Raw genomic sequence first — 19,204 nt, forward strand, 5'->3', positions numbered from 1 at the left:
TGCGTCATTCGCTGTCTTGTCCGATGCGCAGCTTGATATCATTTACAGGTTCGTTCAAAAGTTCGTTACTTGTAGGATGTGTTTTTTATTCTTACAAAAAGTAGTTACACAATAACTTATTTAAAGTCTTAATCGATACATATGTACAATTCGCGTTCGTGTTCATATGGAAAAGTTTCGCTGTCCGCGGGAATCGTTTCTTAATTCATACATTTAATAACATTGAATTATATATAGCGTCTATTTTTATGGTTTTTTTTTTTAAATTAAGGAATTTCTCGGAGAATAATTCGATTTGAACTCTTGACTAGTTCACGACGCTCATTCTTTCTCATTATACTCGCGACCCGTTCAAGATGTGAAACGTAATAGAAGTTTCGTCGCTTAATTAATATACAGGGTGGACCGGAAATCGTAATACAGGCAGAGAGTGATTCTATGTTAAAAAAGAAGAAAATATTTTGGTATAACATTTTTTAAACGGGAGCTCCGTTTTTGTGAAAATCCACTTCAAAGTCTGTTTTACTTGTAAACTAATTAATATAATTTGCTTATCGCATATTCTACTGCTCTAATTGTCTGTATTTAGATTAGTATTCATAAATATTGATAAGGATAGAAAAGTGTGCATACAGTTCGGTTTACGATAAGAGTCATAGTTTATCAAACTACGTAATAGTTCGCTTCTTTTCATTGACTTTAGCCTGATTAACTTATCACTAAGCTATGGTAAGATATTCCAATCGAGAGTATATTGATATGTTACTTGCTTCGGCAGCTTGCAATAATAATCCCACTGCCGTAAATCGTTTACAAGCTTTGAAGTCAATTTCCACGAAAACGGAGCTCTGTTTGAAAAAATATTTTCTTCTTTTTTAACGTAGTATCACCCCCTATCCGGTCCACCCTGTATACAATATCAGAAGGCACACTTATCGGAGGTTTAAATCACGAACGTATGCTTGAAATTGAATTATAAATATGCAGCGTGCTTATGCAATACTATTAGATTAAAAACATTTAATGATAACGTCGAATATGAAACTAATTTTTGAGCGACGTGTACGTTGCGAAGTAAATCACGTACAATGTCAATATTAATGTTTTAGATAGGAATATCTTTATAATTTAAATATTGCAATAGACTTTGTATGCTTTACTACGGGCGGAGTTTCAATTATCTTATCGTATCCGCTGCCCGGGCTCGGTCGAGTTTTAAATATAGTTTAGACGTTACATTTACAACTTTTCTCCACTGAGATTGAGCACGTTGTAATACGAATGATCTGGGAACCTGTCCAATTCGATATAATCGGTCTCATCCAGCAGCAGGCCTTCTGTCAATCCAACAAGTTCACTGAAGGAAGGCCTACACGCTGGATCTTTGTCCCAGCAATAATACATTATATTATATAGCTCCCTCTTGCAATGCTCTGGCCTGTCCAGCCTGTAGCCTTCCTTGATCCTCCTCATCACCTGTTAAAAGTATCAATTCAATCTCACGTATATCCCTAAAAATCTTCTTACATATTTCTCTCGTTAATCCAACATCGAATTGATCGAAAAATATTTATATGGTACCTCGGCTGCTGCTAGTCCGGGATAAGGCGTAGACCCCAGGGTAACGATTTCCCATATCAATACGCCGAAACTCCAAATATCCGATTTCACGGAGAATATGTTATCGTACAAGCTCTCCGGGGCCATCCATCTGATCGGTAGACGGCCTTCAGACTTCCTTTCATATATTTGATTAGCGGCCACGTCTCTAGCGAATCCGAAGTCTGCGACTTTGCACGCGCGATTCTCGTCGATCAATATGTTCCTCGCGGCTAGATCCCTGTGGATAATCCCTTTGGAAGCCAGGTACTCCATACCTTTGGCGATCTATTATATGTGCAAATGAAAGTTCTTTCGGTTAGTCGAATTTAGTACAAAGTTCAAACGAACGAGCTGCATCTTATTATAGAATACTCAGTATGCGAAATCTGCAGTCTATTAATAATTTGAAACAATGCGCAAACACGTTGTATGACTTCCGAAATGTATTATTTAACAGATTCTCATACCTGATAAACGAATCCGGTTAAATCCCTGGACGTAAGTCCCGGACCCCCGTGATTCCTCTCTTCCCGGGAAGCCCTGAGGAAGCTTTGCAGCTTACCGCCGCTCACGTATTCTAGGATCACGAACATCGGTTCGCGTTCGGTGCAGCAACCTAACAAGCGGACCACGTTCGGGTGAGGGTCCAAATTTTTCATGACCCGCAACTCTTGCGCTAGATCCAGCCGCTCTCTTTCGGTCGCGTTTTCTTTCAACGTCTTCACGGCTACGATGGTCGCCCCGGATTTCCCATCGATATCCAACGCCTCGCATTTCCACACTTGACCGAAGCAACCCTCCCCGAGAATGTTGAAAACCTAATTCGTACATATAAAATTCGATGTTTTATTTTGATAATTGATCGAATCCTGATTACGAACCTTCAACCGGTGTCTGGGAAATTCCCATTTGTCTTCTTGCTTATTTTGCGTGGCTTGATTTTCCTTCTCCCACGGCTCGTAACGATTGTTGTGCGCCTTCGGGCCTCGCCATCTCTTCAGAACCAGCGACGGGTCGTCCGATATATTCGACACACTGACCGACGCTTGTTCTTTCTGTAAGATGTATAAAAAGAAGAAATGATCACTGTTTTTGAATAGAATTAAATATAGAAACGACAGATTTTGAATCGAAGTATTTTACCGTGTCTTCCTTGGTCTTCCTGTTACCGCAAAATCTGTTTCTAAGGGACCATGCGCCCATGCCGAGGCCCACCAAGAGAACACAGACGGCCGTGACGGGTACGACGGTGATCGCTATATCTTGAGAAGGCGGTGCCTCGGCAGGTGCGATTTTCGAGCTGAGCGGTGGCCCCTCGACCTCGTTCTCCTCGACGGGCTGCTGGGCCGGAGCACCGGTGGTCCCAGACGCCGCGGGGTCACCCTCGCCCGCCTGTTTCGCGTCCTCGGGCTGTAACTTGGTCGTTTTTTGCACGCCGGGCGTCATCACCGATTTATGGGGTCTGGGGTAGCTCAGGTTGGGCAGGGTCAGCAATGGTGGTCGCAGTCTACCGCCGTTACCGAGTTGACCCGGAAACGGGCTCCTGTCGGGGAAAAATCAACGTCGAGTTCGAGGTATTGGCCAACGAACTGGAGCATGAATAATGGAACGGGCCACTGAGATTCCCCCCTTTAAAAGGTCGCGCACCGTTCCTCGTGATTTATCGATGAAACTTTCTACGAGCCGCGAGTGTAGGTCCCGCAAGTTCGCGATAGCTTCCATTAAAAAATGATCGCGCCCCGCCATTCGGATAGTGATTGCGAATTTCAGTCGCGGTAATAGGATAATCGATGATCAGTAGATTCATGACGAAGACGATTTCGAACCTTGACTCGAGACACTTAACGAAGTCATTGTCATTGTTAATCATTTTTATTCTGAAGCTGAATTGAAATTCCAAGCACGTAATGGATAATATTTCAAGCGACTGCAAGAGGAAACGTCGCGCCGCATCGTAAAACGGAGATGGACGTCGGGTTACAAAGAAACGAGTTACATCGGGCTCTCCTCTGACCGCGAGCTCAAACACCTTCCTGAAACTCCTTCGCGGAATCATCGGGAAAGAAAGCGTCGCGAGTCGGTTTCGAAATAACAGTGACTAGGAAAAGATCCGAGGAATAATAATCGTAAACTCCGTGGAAGCTGTTATATCATGTTCTGTAAATGGATAGGACACCGGTCGGCCAATTTTGTCCTCAACCTACCTGATGTGTCCTCCATTGGGGCTTGAAGAGTTCTTGATAGTGATGAAGGCCTCGGTCTTTGTCGTGAGCTGACCGTCGGAGACGGTCACGTAAAGGAACAGGTTCTGCCCTCCCTGGAACGAACAGGCAAGAAACGTCGTTTCAATCCTCTGAACGTCGACCATATACGCGTCTCGTGTTACGTTCTTATCGCTTCAGGAGGAAAAAATCGCCGTATACGTGGCTGCTTTGCCCCCGTCGTTAGAACTCGTCTATTGAATAAGAACTCGACGTCTCGTTCGCTTTACGAAGTTCGAAGATCTTATTATTTGTCAGCAGTCTAGAATTCTCAGTTATATCTCGATATTTTAATCAACACTCAATTTTTTGAAATGAAAGAAGAATTGAGGGGAAAGAAGAATTTTATTAATAGAGAAAAGGTACTTGGGTGTACGAAGGGTCGGCGCGGGGTTGTTTGAACGTGGAAATAATTAAGACAGTAGGAATAAAGGCGGCACTCACTCTGCCTTTGAGCGTTTCATTAATGTAGATGACGCCGGTGCTATTGTCGATGAAGAATGGGAGCGGCGGCTGTGGACTGTCGTTTCCGTTGTAGTTGTGCCCGAGCTGTTCCAGGCCATAGGTGAGCTGATCCTGCTCATTGTCCTCGGCCCGGGCCCTAGTCACCACGCTCCCCACCGGCTCCGAATCCAGGAGCACCAAATTTCGGTCTATCCACATCACCGGTGGCGTGTTGTCGCTGAATTGACTTCCTACAATGCAAATTAATAACTGGCTGAGAGATGCCAAAGCTGAGCGATGTAACGAATTAATCGTTGAAAACAGTATGTCGATAAATACGATGTTAAATATTTCGAATAATTTTAAGTTAAAAATCTGATATGTGAGTCGCAGGTTTTTATGCAAAAAATGTTTGGGATTATACGTTCCCCGGTTTTCACGTTCACGTCTGCGTGTCCAACTTTTCTATGAACGCAGCAGTCTACCGATATGTATTTGAGATAGATCATATAGCTGCCGGAGTATTGAAAGTAGGAGAAAATGATAGAGAAGAAAGGTAAATCGAATAACAAGCTGCATGTCCTTGAAGCCTTTCCGTTTCATAACACGCACCTGCCCAGCAATTCGCGTTTCTGTGCATCGCGAAATCACGGACATTATCACAAATTCATTTCACAGATAAACCTCTTAATTTTCCAGATCGTGTCACTTTCTCTTTTCCACGATCCTATCGCAAAACCCTTCGTGTAAAAAATTTAAAAGATTGATCTATTCATACAATTTGTGAAAAATGTAGAATTTGATAAATCTCGGAATTGCAGCATAGATTCGTCGAAGCTTGCAAAATCGTATTATAAATAGATGCGTGTGTATCTTGTTCGAACTCGATTAGTTCGTATAGAACGCAATGGCTTTCCGCTTGAGCTCTAATTAACTTCGGATTTACTGGACGATAATGAGAGAGAGCCGCGGGTGGCTCGAGAGATCGGCCTTGATATGCATTCCTTCCTGGATTTCGAGTTCATATCGTCAAGTAGAGTGTAACCTTTTCATTCTGCCGCGACCAGAAACTGCGGCCTCGGGATTTCCGATCTTCCTTTTTTCCCCCCCGACTCATTTATGCGAACGCATATCCTTTCTCAAAAATCAACGACCAAATAGAATCTACATATAATTTATTATCATACATACACTTATAATTTCTTCTTATACACTTCCACTTTTTATTGCACACACTCACACGTTTTATCTGTCTACATGAGCAATAATTTTATTATAATAACAGTTGGTAATTTGTAATTGAGTGATTCACGTCGTTATATCGTGAACGACTCTTCAACGTCAGTTTTGTTCGTTAAGGAGAATCGGCCTCGCCAACATTTTTCCTTTGGAATGAATGTACCGTTTGTAAAAAGTCACTGTTCTCCGCGTTGAAAAGCTGCTCACGTTTTGCCTGCGTTTTTTTTCGCCTTTTCTTTTTTTTTTTCAGATCGTTCCCCTTCACTTTGTTTTACTCGTGCTTACACCGTGCTTGACTTAAACGTGCCCACCTACTTATTCGTTGCTCAATTATTATTTCCCGAACTGAGGATTCCTTGAAATAATTATACGCACCGAGTCACAGGAATTTTTCTAACGACCCATGAATTTATTATTAATACATTGATCATTTTAACACTAGAAAGACTGAAACTTAGTATATACCTATATTGATAGCTCGACCGTTTCTATTTATGTAAGTACGAATCATTTCCGGTTTATTAAAAATCAAAGGACGCTCCGTTAATCGGTCTCGAAAGTGTTATGTCGTCGTCGGGGGACAGAGTAACCCGCGTGTTACGCCGGAATAGAAAGTTACGAGCAGCGTAATTTATTTATGATCCAACGAACGCTTAACTGCTGCGATATCACGCTGTTGTTAAATAAACGGACAGGATCGAGATGGAAAGTGTATTCGCCTTAAAACAATCCTGTCTCTGATTTTCCTTTTTCGTCCCGTGAGAATTTAAATTTATAATTGCGAACTGCACTTGAATGAAGTAGCATATGTTCGAACATCGTCATAGAAAATGTGAGATTCAACCAACGAAGTCCTGAAAATATTTTACGTCTTGGGTTTATTTCCATCGAAGCAAACTAAATGAAACGCGGTTCCGTTAGCTCGGTAACAAACTGTCGATCGCAGAAATTATTCACTAATGTTGCAGCAGGCCATTAGCCGTTATAAAAGGCCGAGCGTTTATTCCGAGATTTCGTGCGAAAGAAAGTTCTTGTTATCATTGGTGACCGATTTCTTCGAGTCTAAAATGGAATGATCGATTCCCCTGAGCTTATCAAAAACCGGAGACTATAATAATCACTCAGTAAAAGAAACATGGAAAGAACATTAACGCCGTTGCCATCAACGAGTATACGAGATTACATCCCCCGGGAAATAAATGCAATTCGCAGGTTCGAGATCCACTCGTCCACGTTTAATTTTATTTGCATAATAACGAGTTGACGCGTTTGTTTTAACGAACCATCGGGAAGTGGTAACCGTCTAATTAGAGTAACGCGAGTCCGATTACTCTCCGGACGTCGATTAGAATCTCGAGGATGGTACACGTTGCGCGTGACTGGCAAATTCGCGGGTAACTCGAGGCACGGGATGATTAAAATTTATGGTCGCCGTCCTCTGACAACTTTCTTCGTTTGCATGCCGTTAGACAATCGGGGAAAAAGACGGTACATGTGTTTGTTCGAGGCTCGCTGGCCTTGTAATTAAGCCGACTGATCAGTACCAAAGAAATATATTATTTAAATTTATGCTGATCGACGTGTAAACGTTGTAAATTACAACACCTCGACGCGTTTCATTTTTCTGTGAAATGAAACTTTACGAATTTTCGGGACGAATGACGAATGACAAACAAATGTGATTTATGCGAGTAAAGATGTAATTTAGCTGTCGTCTTCAAACGATCTTCGGTAGACTTTATTGATTCTCTGTCTAATAACATTACGTTGCGTCGGCTGGCGCGCGCTAATGGTGACTATTATTCACGGGAATACCGCGTAACTGTATTCTCACGGTGCAGTGACTTCAATACCGCTAGAACGCTGCCACGCGATGCTCGAAATAAAGAAGCGCCTATGCACCGGTGTCGCTATTGTAATGCAATAACGTAGGCCTGCTTCGTACTTATTTGTCCAGTACAGCGAATTTATCGGCCGTGAAGGACCACCTGTTGCACCGTCTCGCTCTTTCCTGCGGAATTCATTTGAAGTAATTTTAGGAATGAATCCTGTTCCGAAATGTCAAACAGGTGTCTCGGAACTGGTTCTATTGACAAAATTCTTTCATAAATAACTCGAAAGGTCAGAGGTCTTTTTTTCAAATTTCGATAAGTAAGGAATTTGGCAATGAGTATTAAACCAGTCGAATGCATATTGCAATATTTAAATAATAAATGAGATCCATTTTTTTAATTGATATCCTAAATATTTTATTTTGTCAAAATTTAATTATCTATGATCACGACGATGAATTAGCGTCGAGCCAATTTTACACAATGAACAATGAAACCCTGCGATAATAGTGGCTTGAACAATAAACCGTACAGCCAAATCCCTGTTTTAATGGAATTCTCAGTATTATAGATCCGACGAATAATTGAAATAACGGGCAAGCGGAATGCCGTTCATTTTTCCGAATAAGTTGCAAAAAAATCCTGAATTAGAGAGAGCCTGTACGTTTTTCTAAATCATTAAGATCGTTTAGATTACAGTCTCTTTTTTGTTTTCGCGAGGAAAAAATAATGGGGAAAACCTGAACGGGCATAAAGGTTGACTGGATTGACGGCATGTGGTCAACGAACAACGATCGGCCCGAACCAAGACGGAGAAAGTGGGACGATGAAAGTGCGACCAAACGACCAGACTGGCACTGTCTGCATGCAGGACGGTGTGGTCGGAATCGTGCCTTTTTCACCGTCGGAAATGCAAGACACCGATTACGAAAAGTATAGATTTCTCGGATCGGAACACTTTTTAATCAGGCCTCATCAATTTCATCTTTCGAAGTACTTCGAGTAATTTTCAGTTTCGTTTATTCATTGATTAATTCATATTTAGCATACATGTGTTATAAACGAATCCTTGAAACTTGTTAATGGACGATTAAGTATTAAACGCAGTTGCCAATGCTTTTTATAATCGGTGACTTGAGCCAGGTGTCGCGTACGAATCGGGACCATTAGCGAGACTGTCAATCGGTCCGTCCCACTTATTTTAATTGCGAGTTAAGAAACCAACGTTTCCTGAAACCGAGCAATTACACCGGGCGGGATACTCCGAATTTAGGAAGCAGTAATAAAGGCTGTTTCGTTTCCTGGCACACTTTCGATCGTTCGACGTTTCGATTTTTTATTATACGTTACTTTCCAATTCATAATTTCAACGATTCGACCGAAACAGTTATGACTCTCGTCTCGTTCCGTCCGTTTTTACTTTTCATATCGACGACTCGGGGATTTCCTTGGAACAGGAGACGGTTTCTAATTCGTCGATTGCGAAATGCGATTAAGCGTGGTATCTGTTGCATCGCGATTACAGGTGCAGTTTTTAACGAGTGACTCATGGAGAATGGCCGGATCGGTAAATAAGTAACGCGAGACGCAACAGGATCTGAAAGTGAACCGTGCAATTTCCATCTCCCCCACTCTGCTACAAAAATACACATCGGATATCACTGCGAAATTTCACCGCGAGACATTTCCCCGTGCAAATTCAAATAACTGAAATCGAGCATACTCGTAAACGAGACTGCGACGATATCCTACTTTCATACCGTGCCGGAGAATTTTACATAATTTGTCACCTGTGCTCGAGCAGAAAACCGTGTTTACGTCATAAAATAGATCCCAGGGAGAAAGTCGTTCCCTTGGCTCGAATCGAACGGAGACAAGTGCCATAACGCCTGCTCAGGCTCTTCGTCCGAAGAGATTAATTAAAGGCTTTCGGTCGTTTCGAAAGGATTTCTGGGGACCGACCAAGGCCGTGACGCGAACACCTCGGCTTCCGGAAGCGGATACACGGGCTCGTAGGGATTCGAAAGAGGCCGCGGTGGGCCTCTTCTCTTGCCGCGTGCGTTTTTTACCTTTTGCTCGTTTAACGACCACGGGGAACCGAACCGGAGAACTTTCACTTCGGTGAGGTCATCGTCGGTCCTTAAATATTCCTTAGCATGACGCTTCACTTTCATGCGTGGCGACACGCACGAAAAATTCGTTTAGGCCGCTTTTTCCGTATCGCGTGATCGTTCGAGCGAACGAGAGTATTCTCCTGCACTTTGAACGTTATTTGCAAACAGAGAAAATCAGTTAGGTCGAAAGAGAAATCATCCCTGTTCGAGAATCACTTCTTGTAACGACAGATCTATTAGAAATCCGTGTTGAGAAAAATGTTTGTGAAATTTTAATCTGGATAAAACCGCGAGACAATGTACTTCGTGCTGAATATAACGTTACAAGTCGCATATAATTGCGGCCAGATCGGCTCAAGGCAGTCTGATGAAAAGATTTCAAGGCTCCAATCGCTGAATCGTATCGCTCTTTCTCATACCTTCTTAATTAATATTAAAATCTTTACGTGTAACAACCTCGCCACAGTATAAGAAAGATCAACAGCTTCTAATTCCAAATAGTTAAGAAATATTTGACGATGGACGAATTAATTAATCGATTACCTTGAAACAAAATTATATATCTTTTTTGGATAGGACCAATTTTCCCGTAAGTCCAACGGGAGTTATTTGCAAAAAACAAAATTTTTTTGCTAAAAGTTTGCTGTTTCGACGGTGGGAAGGTCGGATTTCGTCAATGCCAATAAAATGCCAATTAATTGCATTTAACTCGTTAAATATTGGAGTTAAAAGAAAAATGCATAGAATCTTTCTTGACGTCAATACCTACAACTTTTATTTCAAGCATTTTTCGAAATTTTCAGAAAAAACATTTTTTAATTTTTCCCAACTTTTGCCAAGGAGTCTTCAGATTTCGTACACTTTTTGAAAGAGTAAACTTACTGTTCTTTCTTATACTGTGCAAACATTTACTCACGTGTATTCCGAAAGGTCGTTAAACCGTAATTAAAAATGTTAATCATTCAACGTCTCCCCTGAACGACCACCGTTCACGTTGCAATTACTGCCTCATAACATTTTTGCCCATCAGTCACGCAGTTAACTATTTGATTTATTCGCATTATGTGCGCCGGTGGTATTTTACGTTTGATAAATAATTAAATGCATCAGATTTATCGCGCGGCGGAGAAGTCAATTAGGCGATAGAGGAATCTCAATGAAAGCGCTGTTAAGAGACTGTTCCCTGTATCGCCGCTGCGCCACGCCGTGTGTCTTTCTCACAGACTTGAATGCTCGCATAAGAACGTACCGCACCAGGTGAATACCTGTTACCTTTATACGCCTGTGCCTTATAACACATTTTCCTTCCGCGTAAACAGACACGATTACGATTTTCACACAGACGAAAGCCTTACATTGATTAAATCAATAAGAATGTTCGAAGCATTTAAGAATTTCGTCTCTTAATAAATTGAAATGTAATCGAAAATTCTAATCCAATGAAAACTGTTTGCCATGAGATCTGTGTCACGAGATAACACGTTTTCTTTTATCTTATTACGTAATTATTTAACTATGAAAAAGTTAATTGAATGTTTTCGCGACCGAGTATATAAATTTATCGGAGCTCGTTCGAAGCCTCGTTTAGTCGAGCGATTATCGGTGAAGGTTGGATACGAGTTCTTGTTTGGTGTCTGGCGACCCGATTATGGCGGCCGGCTCTCTGTTTTAAACGTTAATTCGTCTGGTGGCCGAGTAGCCGTACGCCGTGTTTTATTTTGTCGCGCGGTCACCAGCTCCGATATTTTTCCGCTCGGATTCCTGCTGCTTCTGAGCCGCGAGTAGAAGAAGCGGTACGCTCGTGCCACCTCTAAAAAGAAACACCGTTGCCCAACGTGACCCGACGATTGCGGTGGAAAAAGCGCGGAAAAGTCGTTCCCGGAACACATTCCACGATTATCGATTAACGTCGTACGTACATTCGTACGTTTTATCGTCGTACATTCTTCTTCGTTAACAAACGAGCACGCGTTCCTCGTTCGACGGTACAGACACGATGGAGACCCTGGGTGAACGGTTGAAATTTTCCCAGAAAGCGTGCGTCGTCGCATGGAAAATTCAGTTCACAAGAGATTTTTATCAGAGAATACTTTCCACTATTTTCATTTCTCAAAAGAACGTTTCGTTCGAGCAATTTTTCTTCGAGACGGAGGCAAAGGAGAATCGCCTAAACAGGAAGCAGGCGTAATTGAAGGGAACAATGTGGGCGAGCGTGCGAAGCGAGCGATGAGAAAGCGCACGCCGGTGATGCTAATGCGATACGAATTTTTCATTTCCTTTCTTTTTTTTTTTTGTATATAATACTACCGAGAAGCACCGTTCGCAGTCCAATCGCCTTTGAAAATTATCCGTTATCACGGAGGCATGTATTACACGCGGCTACATTGGTTTATGGGTTTATCTATTAACACGGCTATGGAACGTGTAAGCTCCTTTCGGTCTGCCGCGCGTTTATCCGCTGGATCTCCTCGCGTTCTACGGAATCGTGCATCCTCTGTACAATAATCGTGTCGCTGTTATCAGTTATCGGTTGTTTCCTTTTTGTGTGCACACGCAAGTTTCCTGTGGTCCCACGAACGAGATAGAAGAATATTTTCTTTCGTCCTTTGTTCGAGTTTTTAAACAATTATACTGTTTCGATATAACGACACGTGTTTGTTAATTCTAGCTTTTTATTGCAAAATACCAGAGACGCGAACGTTCGACCGAAGTGAAAACAGATGAGACGCATTTTTAATTAATTAGAATGATGAGACTGTGAATAATTACTCTAGGCAACTTTCACCCATCGGTAGAACCGGATTCGAATTTGCAAATCCAACAATTGGATTCTGCATCGAAATTAATTTGCCCCGATCTCCTTTCTATTTTATCCAACAACGCGGTTACGATTTTTGCGAACAGGTTCTACCATTTTTCCTCCGCGATTTGCCGTAGAGAAAGGAATCGCTCGCAACAATTGCGGAATCGATTCGAGTTAATGCAACGCAATTGGAATGTCGCGTGTAGGTGCAACACGTGTGGAAAATTGCAAGGATACTATTTGTTATATCGAGATAATGCGGCGATTGCCAAATTGATTAGCCTCGATGCTTGTTCAAAGAAACGTTTAATATCTCTAATGCAATATTATAAATTTGTCGTATAAAAGGGGGAGATCTGGTCGTAGCTTTCTTTGGCATAAGAAATTTAATGGCACAGATGCCGTTTCAGGAACAGCCTTTGTAAGTCGAAAGCTGTAACGAATTTACAGCCAACGCACCTGGCATCGTCTCGTAAACCATGATTCAATCTTATTAAACCCGTCCTGAATAAAAAAGAGCCATGCCAAATATTTATTTAAAATTGACGGATATCAAACGTTATTTTAGTAAAACGGTGTAAGATGAATCAGCATAGACTGATTGTTTGTTTCAATTTAATGCCTGTACGTTCGTGCATCGGAAGAAATCTTGACGCTTTCTCCGGGATATATTAGAAAGTACAGGCTACAAGAGCGTGGATCAGGGAAACCACGAATTAAACACCGGACTCAAATCTCTCGTACGTCTTCTCTTTTGAAGAGAGGATTCGATACAAAATCGGAATCGACATAAGCTTATTTAAACGCGAGGATAGATGAGTTGATGTCTTACCGACTCCGTGGCAGAGGCAGAACGCCGCGACGACGATGGTCAATCTGACAAACATCGCGCTACATTTGTCCACTTTGTCTATCGCGAAATTGTCAATCCTCCGACTACGCTAGGCAATATCCTAGAAGCGAGACGGTAAAATCCTTTGACGATGGTCGCATCTGTTATACTTTTTTACGGCGATTTCTTCCGTTCTCCATGCCCCTCGTGCCAGTCACTCGTCAGCTCTAACAAGAAACGATTGCAGATGGAACGCATTCCTCGAATTTCTAAGCGGAACTCGCGATTTTCACTGCGAACGTTTCACCGCACGTATCCGTCGCCGGTTTTACCGAGACGAATTTCACAGTTTGATCACAGCGGAGAGTTCGTTTAGAATCACGAGTCAGGTGGTGCCCGTTGACCGGTCGGAGAACGCGCCAAGTGGCCTTCCCGTCGACTTTCTCTCGGATAATTAACCGGCACAGGTTTTTAGAGCGACCCAGCGTAGATCACGAATGCATCGGACGCGGCGCCGCTATCACCGATTTCGAAAACCGATTCGAATCCCTCGGCCTGGATCGCCGCCGTGTGTTCGGGCTCATCACGATCCTCGATTCGCCTATGGATCACCGCGCTGTTGTCAATCGGTTCGACTCGTTCTATCACCTTTTTCACTGCCTCGCTACGGAAAAGGAGACGACGTTTCGTATCACTGCTCGGTACCGGTGGTACCGATTTCGGGCATCGTTCGACGACGGCTAGCCGCTTTTGGAGCCCGCGACGATGCCGCGAGCAGACTGACTCTACGTTCGTCGCGACGCGATCTGCTCGCGAGTGCGGCAGCCATGCCGATCAAACTGAAAGAACGTATACCATTGGCGTGGCGACTGGCGCACCTTCACCTTCGTCGATTCACACAGATCTTTTTCAAAAAACAAGTTAGAAATCGAAAAAACGTACGAGAATAAAAATGAACAATTTATAGGAAATCCGTATTGAATTATGTGAGAGATAAACTTTTGCGAATAACGAGAACTGTAATAAAGATTGTCCACTGCCTACGACGTTGTTTCACTGTCAGTTCTACAGAATGTGAGAAAATCCTATTGGCTAACTCGCCTTCGTATTGCAAATACACGATACCTGTTTTAAAAGCCTGGTTCAGAATAGATATTCTCTAATTGCCTATCACAAGTTCAAATATCAAATCGATATCGAATGGATCTATAGTATTTGAAACTCGTCTGACATTTTTATATACAATAAATAGAATTCGATTTCTCGGATTTTCTGCTCTCTTTTGTTTTCCATTTAAAATGATATAAACGTAACCTTCTCCAGGCGTGGAAATGAGAAAATTGCTCGGTACCCTTGAGATTTAGTGATGTAATGGACGTATCTAAAACTCGGCCAAAATACAAGCAGTACACGTGCCTCTGTTTTTCAGTAATGGGGCAAAGAAGATTTCGAGTTTCGGTAATTGAATTATTATCAACCCTCAGTCCTGTTTAAAACGTCTGATTAATACCGCGAGCTTAATGAAAAAATTTAACGGATAATTAAATGATCGTCACTTCGAGATGGGTGTCCTTATTGCTACTCCGGAAGCAGGAGATGCGTCGGTTAACGTCGTACCGCAAATGAAGAAGAACACTTCCAAGAATTTTGTTGCCGCGATACCAGAAAGGAACGACGGCTTCACCGCGTGCAATCATGGGAATGACTCGTTCGATAGTATAAACAAAGATGCGTACGACCACCTGCTTTTAATGAAAAATAGTTCTTTCGATACAATGAGCAATTCCTCGATCCACGATAGCTGCCTGTTCCCCTACTACAGGTTACTATCGATGAACCGCGAGTTCTTGTGTCAAGATCTCTTGTATAAGATTCCTTATTCAAAATTACATTCGCGCATGTAGGAGTAACAAAAGCGATAGCAACTCAGACGCTGTTCTAGTGAAAGACGTGGGAGTGTCCTGCACGCTTTTAAACATTCCATGGCCCGAAGATTTTTCCCGATCGTTGTTTCCACAGTCGAAAAATCTCGTGAAACATCTCAAAGAAGAGTACGACGATTTATCTAATATCACGCACAAAATCACCGCGTATACAAAAGACATTCTTGGTCAGCTGTCGAAAAGAGACGAGAGGAAGCAGCAGTTACTCAAAGATTTGGTATTTAGATCGATGTACGAGTTTAATAAAATACAGTTTAAATATTTTATTCTATAGACAGGTACGAATCACGCGGCTGCGTCTCAGTACGTAGATGGTGGAGGTAATCTCTGTTTAAAATTGAGATTTCTCAGCAATGCCGGGACTCAGTGCGAGAAGGACTTGTTGAGTAATAGAAATGATACCAAGAGATTGCGTAACAAGCATTGTAATTAAAATTCATTGATCATTATTTGAAACCAGTGAAACTTTTTGACATAAAAATGTTTACGGTCTTAGCGAGGAACCAGATGATCGACAAAACTGATCTCTTATGCGACGAGCATATATTGTCCAAGTACGAAAAATACGTGCAGACTATAATAAATCAAACAAGCGCCGGGACGAACACTTCGACGTCCAGCAACACTTCTCTTTATAATTTTTTAACCATGAGGAAGAGACGAATGGCGGACGTATTGACGAACACGAAATCGACGAGGTTCTCAGAGAAGTGTCCTAAATACAGCAGCCGAAAGAGTAGCAAGTCTACTTTGAATAAACAGAACTCGGTGGTACTTACTAATTGGAGCGAGATTTCGAAAAAGCAGGGCAAACACAACAAGCTTTCGATCGGTTCGAAAGAATCGCAGCAAATGGTTCGTTTAATAAAGTTACACCTCGGATTTAATCATAATCTCGCTGCATCCGTCGATTTTTAGTTACAGGCGAACGCGAAGAACAAAAAGATTCAGGACGATTACATTAAGAAAATGAACAATTTACCTAACACAAAGTTTCACACGGTCAATATAAGGGTCGTTAAACAAAAAAATACGCGCAAGAAACATGTGTAATCTTTTTTATCCACCATTTTTATTTATATAATAAATATTTTTATGATTGTATTTCATAACTGTTGTTCGGTTGTATTCTACTTTCTGAGTAAATTTCTATTTGTACGATTACTCATTTCGTGGGAAACTTGAATTTAAATTATGTATCCGCTGTCATGTGTTGGACGCGCCGTGGGAGGCTTGACCCATGCGCACTGAAATATCAATGTCATCCTAATGACGTACTTATTTTCTTGAACATAAAGGTGCATCAGGCCCCGAATGCGAAGACAGACTTATCATTCAAGAAATTTTTCTTATCAATCTTTAATTGACAGTGTGCAATATTTTCGAATCGTTAGGATACAGTTTCAAAAATTCTTACACAAAGCAGGATAGATATCTTAATGAAACTTGATAGACACTTAAATAAATCTTTCCTAAATATGTCTTTAAAGTTTCGTCAAAATCAAGATACAGTAGAGCCAGTTTCGACATTTTTAAAAGACTGCAATCGCTCTCTGCGTCCATTGAGGAGAAAAGGGGTCCCCTATCGATTTATACAGTACTTCCAAGTCTTTCTTTATGATGTGTGCATTTGTTATTTTAAACGTAGAAAGTGTCGTATATGTACAATACGCGGAAACCTACAGTAACAATATTTAAAAAATTCTAGTCGAAGCGTTTTTTTCCATTTTACAATCAAAACGTTCGATGCCACGTTATGCTGATTATATTACATCGTACTAGGTTATCCTGTGGTTCTAGGTTAGAGAAGATCATAGATATAGAATGTATTTTTTCAAAACAAAATCATTTTGTTAATAATTACAAGGCTCGTTGAGTAAAAACGCGATATAATGTGGGAAAGTGTAAAAATAGATAGTAAAGATTACTTGATATCTGTTACGCGTAACGATGACACGATCAAAATATTTTTGACCGATCTTATCGAATTATGGACGGAAACGTTGACAAACGAAATTGTTTTAAATAAATGTCGGGTAATTATTTCGCATTTAAATGTCTATCGTCGCGCCGCGATCAGAATTCGTCTGCTCACGTTCGACTGGATCTGTTTTAGAAATTGAATCCACTATTGAACGTTGAAGCACTTAATTACAATGAAATTGTATTAAACGTTTTGAGAAATATATCAAATTACATTGTCGAAGCATCCGTGGAACTGATAAAATTGAGGGTGCCGATAGAAGGTGGTTCGATGAAGTTCAACTTGAGCTTAACAAAGAGTACATCACAAGATTTCTGGGAAATCGTGACGAAACCTTTTTGTATATCGGGAATGGAACTTATGCGCCAGCGAACTATTCTCCTCGATTTGATTAAAAAGAAAGACGAAGAGATCGAAGAGTATAAAGCACAAGGAGCTGAACTGATACGAAGTGTGTATCTTTAAATCGAGGGGAACGTCTCTCTTTAGTTTCACTAAAATTTTATATCGTTTAATACAGAGAACATAGAAACAAAATTGTTTGTGGAAGAACAGCTCAAAGCAGACATTCCTAATCCTGATACTGTCGATTGCACGAATGCATTCCGAGGGATAATGAATTTCCACAATGAATCGAACTCATGCAAACCAAGTTTAATGGCAAGGTAAACGTGAAAGAAATTTATCATTTGTTCACTGTTAAACGTTGTATTGAAACGTTGCAGTATTGATGAAACAGGTAAGACAGAGACACGTGTAATCATCACACCTGAGGAGGGTGTGATTAAAATTGAAAATACTTCTGAGCAAGGGAACGCAGAATCGACAAACGTAGATAATAAAGAACAGAGCAAAGCTGAAGTTAAGAAAAAGGTAGCTAAAAGCAAAACAGGGACAGCGAATCTAAGATATAAGCCCCCTAAAAAATTGAAAAAAGGTTTGAATAATTTTATCTTATAAAATATAATATTCAGAGGAAAGGGCTATCGGTAGAAGTTCTATTACCGTGCAACAGACTCAATTATTATCAATAATTTTATTAAACATTGATCAGGAAAATATATCTCTTATTTTACCAGAACTGGAACATCTACCTGAAGTATTACCCAGGCGTGAAACTAATAGAGTAAAAAGGAAACGGTGTCGACAATGTAGTGCCAACGGTGTACGTAAAGAAACTAATTATTTTTGTCCTGGCTGTAAAGATAATCCTGGCTTGTGTATAGGCAAATGTTTTAAGGAGTATCATAAATTTACCACTACCGTTCAATAGTCCTCGTCATTTAAGAATCGTTGAACTGCGTGCAACATGCACGGTATTTTGTTATGCCAAAAATATATAAATATGTTAAAACATATTCTAAGCCCTTTCCCTGAATACTATACAAATTGTATATTTTAATATATGGAATATGTATATAAAAATTATTTTTACATAAGATTTATACACAGAAGAAATATATCTGTACATAATAATATAACTTTTAATTCACCATCCTATTCCTTATTTATTTCTTATCAAATTTCGGTAGAATTTGATTTCAGAAAAAAGGTTTGAATAATTTTATCTTATAAAATATAATATTCGGAGGAAAGGGCTATCGGTAGAAGTTCTATTACTGTGCAACAGACTCAATTATTATCGATAATTTTATTAAACATTGATCAGGAAAATATATCTCTTATTTTACCAGAACTGGAACATCTACCTGAAGTATTACCCAGGCGTGAAACTAATAGAGTAAAAAGGAAACGGTGTCGACAATGTAGTGCCAACGGTGTACGTAAAGAAACTAATTATTTTTGTCCTGGCTGTAAAGATAATCCTGGCTTGTGTATAGGCAAATGTTTTAAGGAGTATCATAAATTTACCACTACCGTTCAATAGTCCTCGTCATTTAAGAATCGTTGAACTGCGTGCAACATGCACGGTATTTTGTTATGCCAAAAATATATAAATATGTTAAAACATATTCTAAGCCCTTTCCCTGAATACTATACAAATTGTATATTTTAATATATGGAATATGTATATAAAAATTATTTTTACATAAGATTTATACACAGAAGAAATATATCTGTACATAATAATATAACTTTTAATTCACCATCCTATTCCTTATTTATTTCTTATCAAATTTCGGTAGAAT

The 19,204-nt window shown here is 40.6% G+C and overlaps 3 protein-coding genes across 4 annotated transcripts; 2 read left to right on the plus strand and 1 right to left on the minus strand.

Moving 5' to 3' along the window:
- Positions 1-69: 69 nt before the first annotated feature.
- On the minus strand, positions 70-13,915 carry Cad96Ca (tyrosine kinase receptor Cad96Ca). Its single transcript, XM_018033895.2, has 8 exons — positions 13,128-13,915; positions 4,308-4,558; positions 3,807-3,919; positions 2,746-3,145; positions 2,484-2,657; positions 2,070-2,420; positions 1,582-1,887; positions 70-1,476 (listed from the first exon to the last, which is right to left on the minus strand). The coding sequence occupies exons 1-8, from the start codon at positions 13,180-13,182 to the stop codon at positions 1,240-1,242; spliced, it is 1,887 nt and encodes a 628-aa protein (XP_017889384.1). The 5' UTR covers positions 13,183-13,915; the 3' UTR covers positions 70-1,239.
- A 198-nt stretch (positions 13,916-14,113) lies between these two features.
- On the plus strand, positions 14,114-16,305 carry LOC113465057 (uncharacterized). Its single transcript, XM_026818391.1, has 6 exons — positions 14,114-14,585; positions 14,690-14,949; positions 15,032-15,287; positions 15,345-15,495; positions 15,567-15,925; positions 15,995-16,305. The coding sequence occupies exons 1-6, from the start codon at positions 14,499-14,501 to the stop codon at positions 16,121-16,123; spliced, it is 1,242 nt and encodes a 413-aa protein (XP_026674192.1). The 5' UTR covers positions 14,114-14,498; the 3' UTR covers positions 16,124-16,305.
- Positions 16,306-16,662: 357 nt separating this feature from the next.
- LOC108630557 (non-homologous end-joining factor 1) lies at positions 16,663-19,145 on the plus strand. 2 transcript variants are annotated; one of them, XM_018033907.2, is made up of 5 exons: positions 16,663-17,106; positions 17,187-17,505; positions 17,575-17,719; positions 17,780-17,991; positions 18,607-19,145. In XM_018033907.2, exons 1-5 carry the CDS (start codon positions 16,963-16,965, stop codon positions 18,627-18,629), a joined length of 843 nt encoding a protein of 280 aa, XP_017889396.1. In that variant the 5' UTR covers positions 16,663-16,962; the 3' UTR covers positions 18,630-19,145. The 2 variants fall into 2 exon arrangements, with proteins under 2 accessions (XP_017889396.1, XP_017889395.1); XM_018033906.2 differs by lacking the exon at positions 18,607-19,145 and adding an exon at positions 18,134-18,530 and having other exon boundaries at positions 16,664-17,106.
- The last annotated feature ends 59 nt before the right edge of the window (positions 19,146-19,204 follow it).

Source organism: Ceratina calcarata, unplaced genomic scaffold, assembly GCF_001652005.2.
Source record: "Ceratina calcarata isolate Rehan_Ccalc_2016 unplaced genomic scaffold, ASM165200v1 scaffold78.2, whole genome shotgun sequence".
NCBI lineage: Eukaryota > Metazoa > Arthropoda > Insecta > Hymenoptera > Apidae > Ceratina > Ceratina calcarata.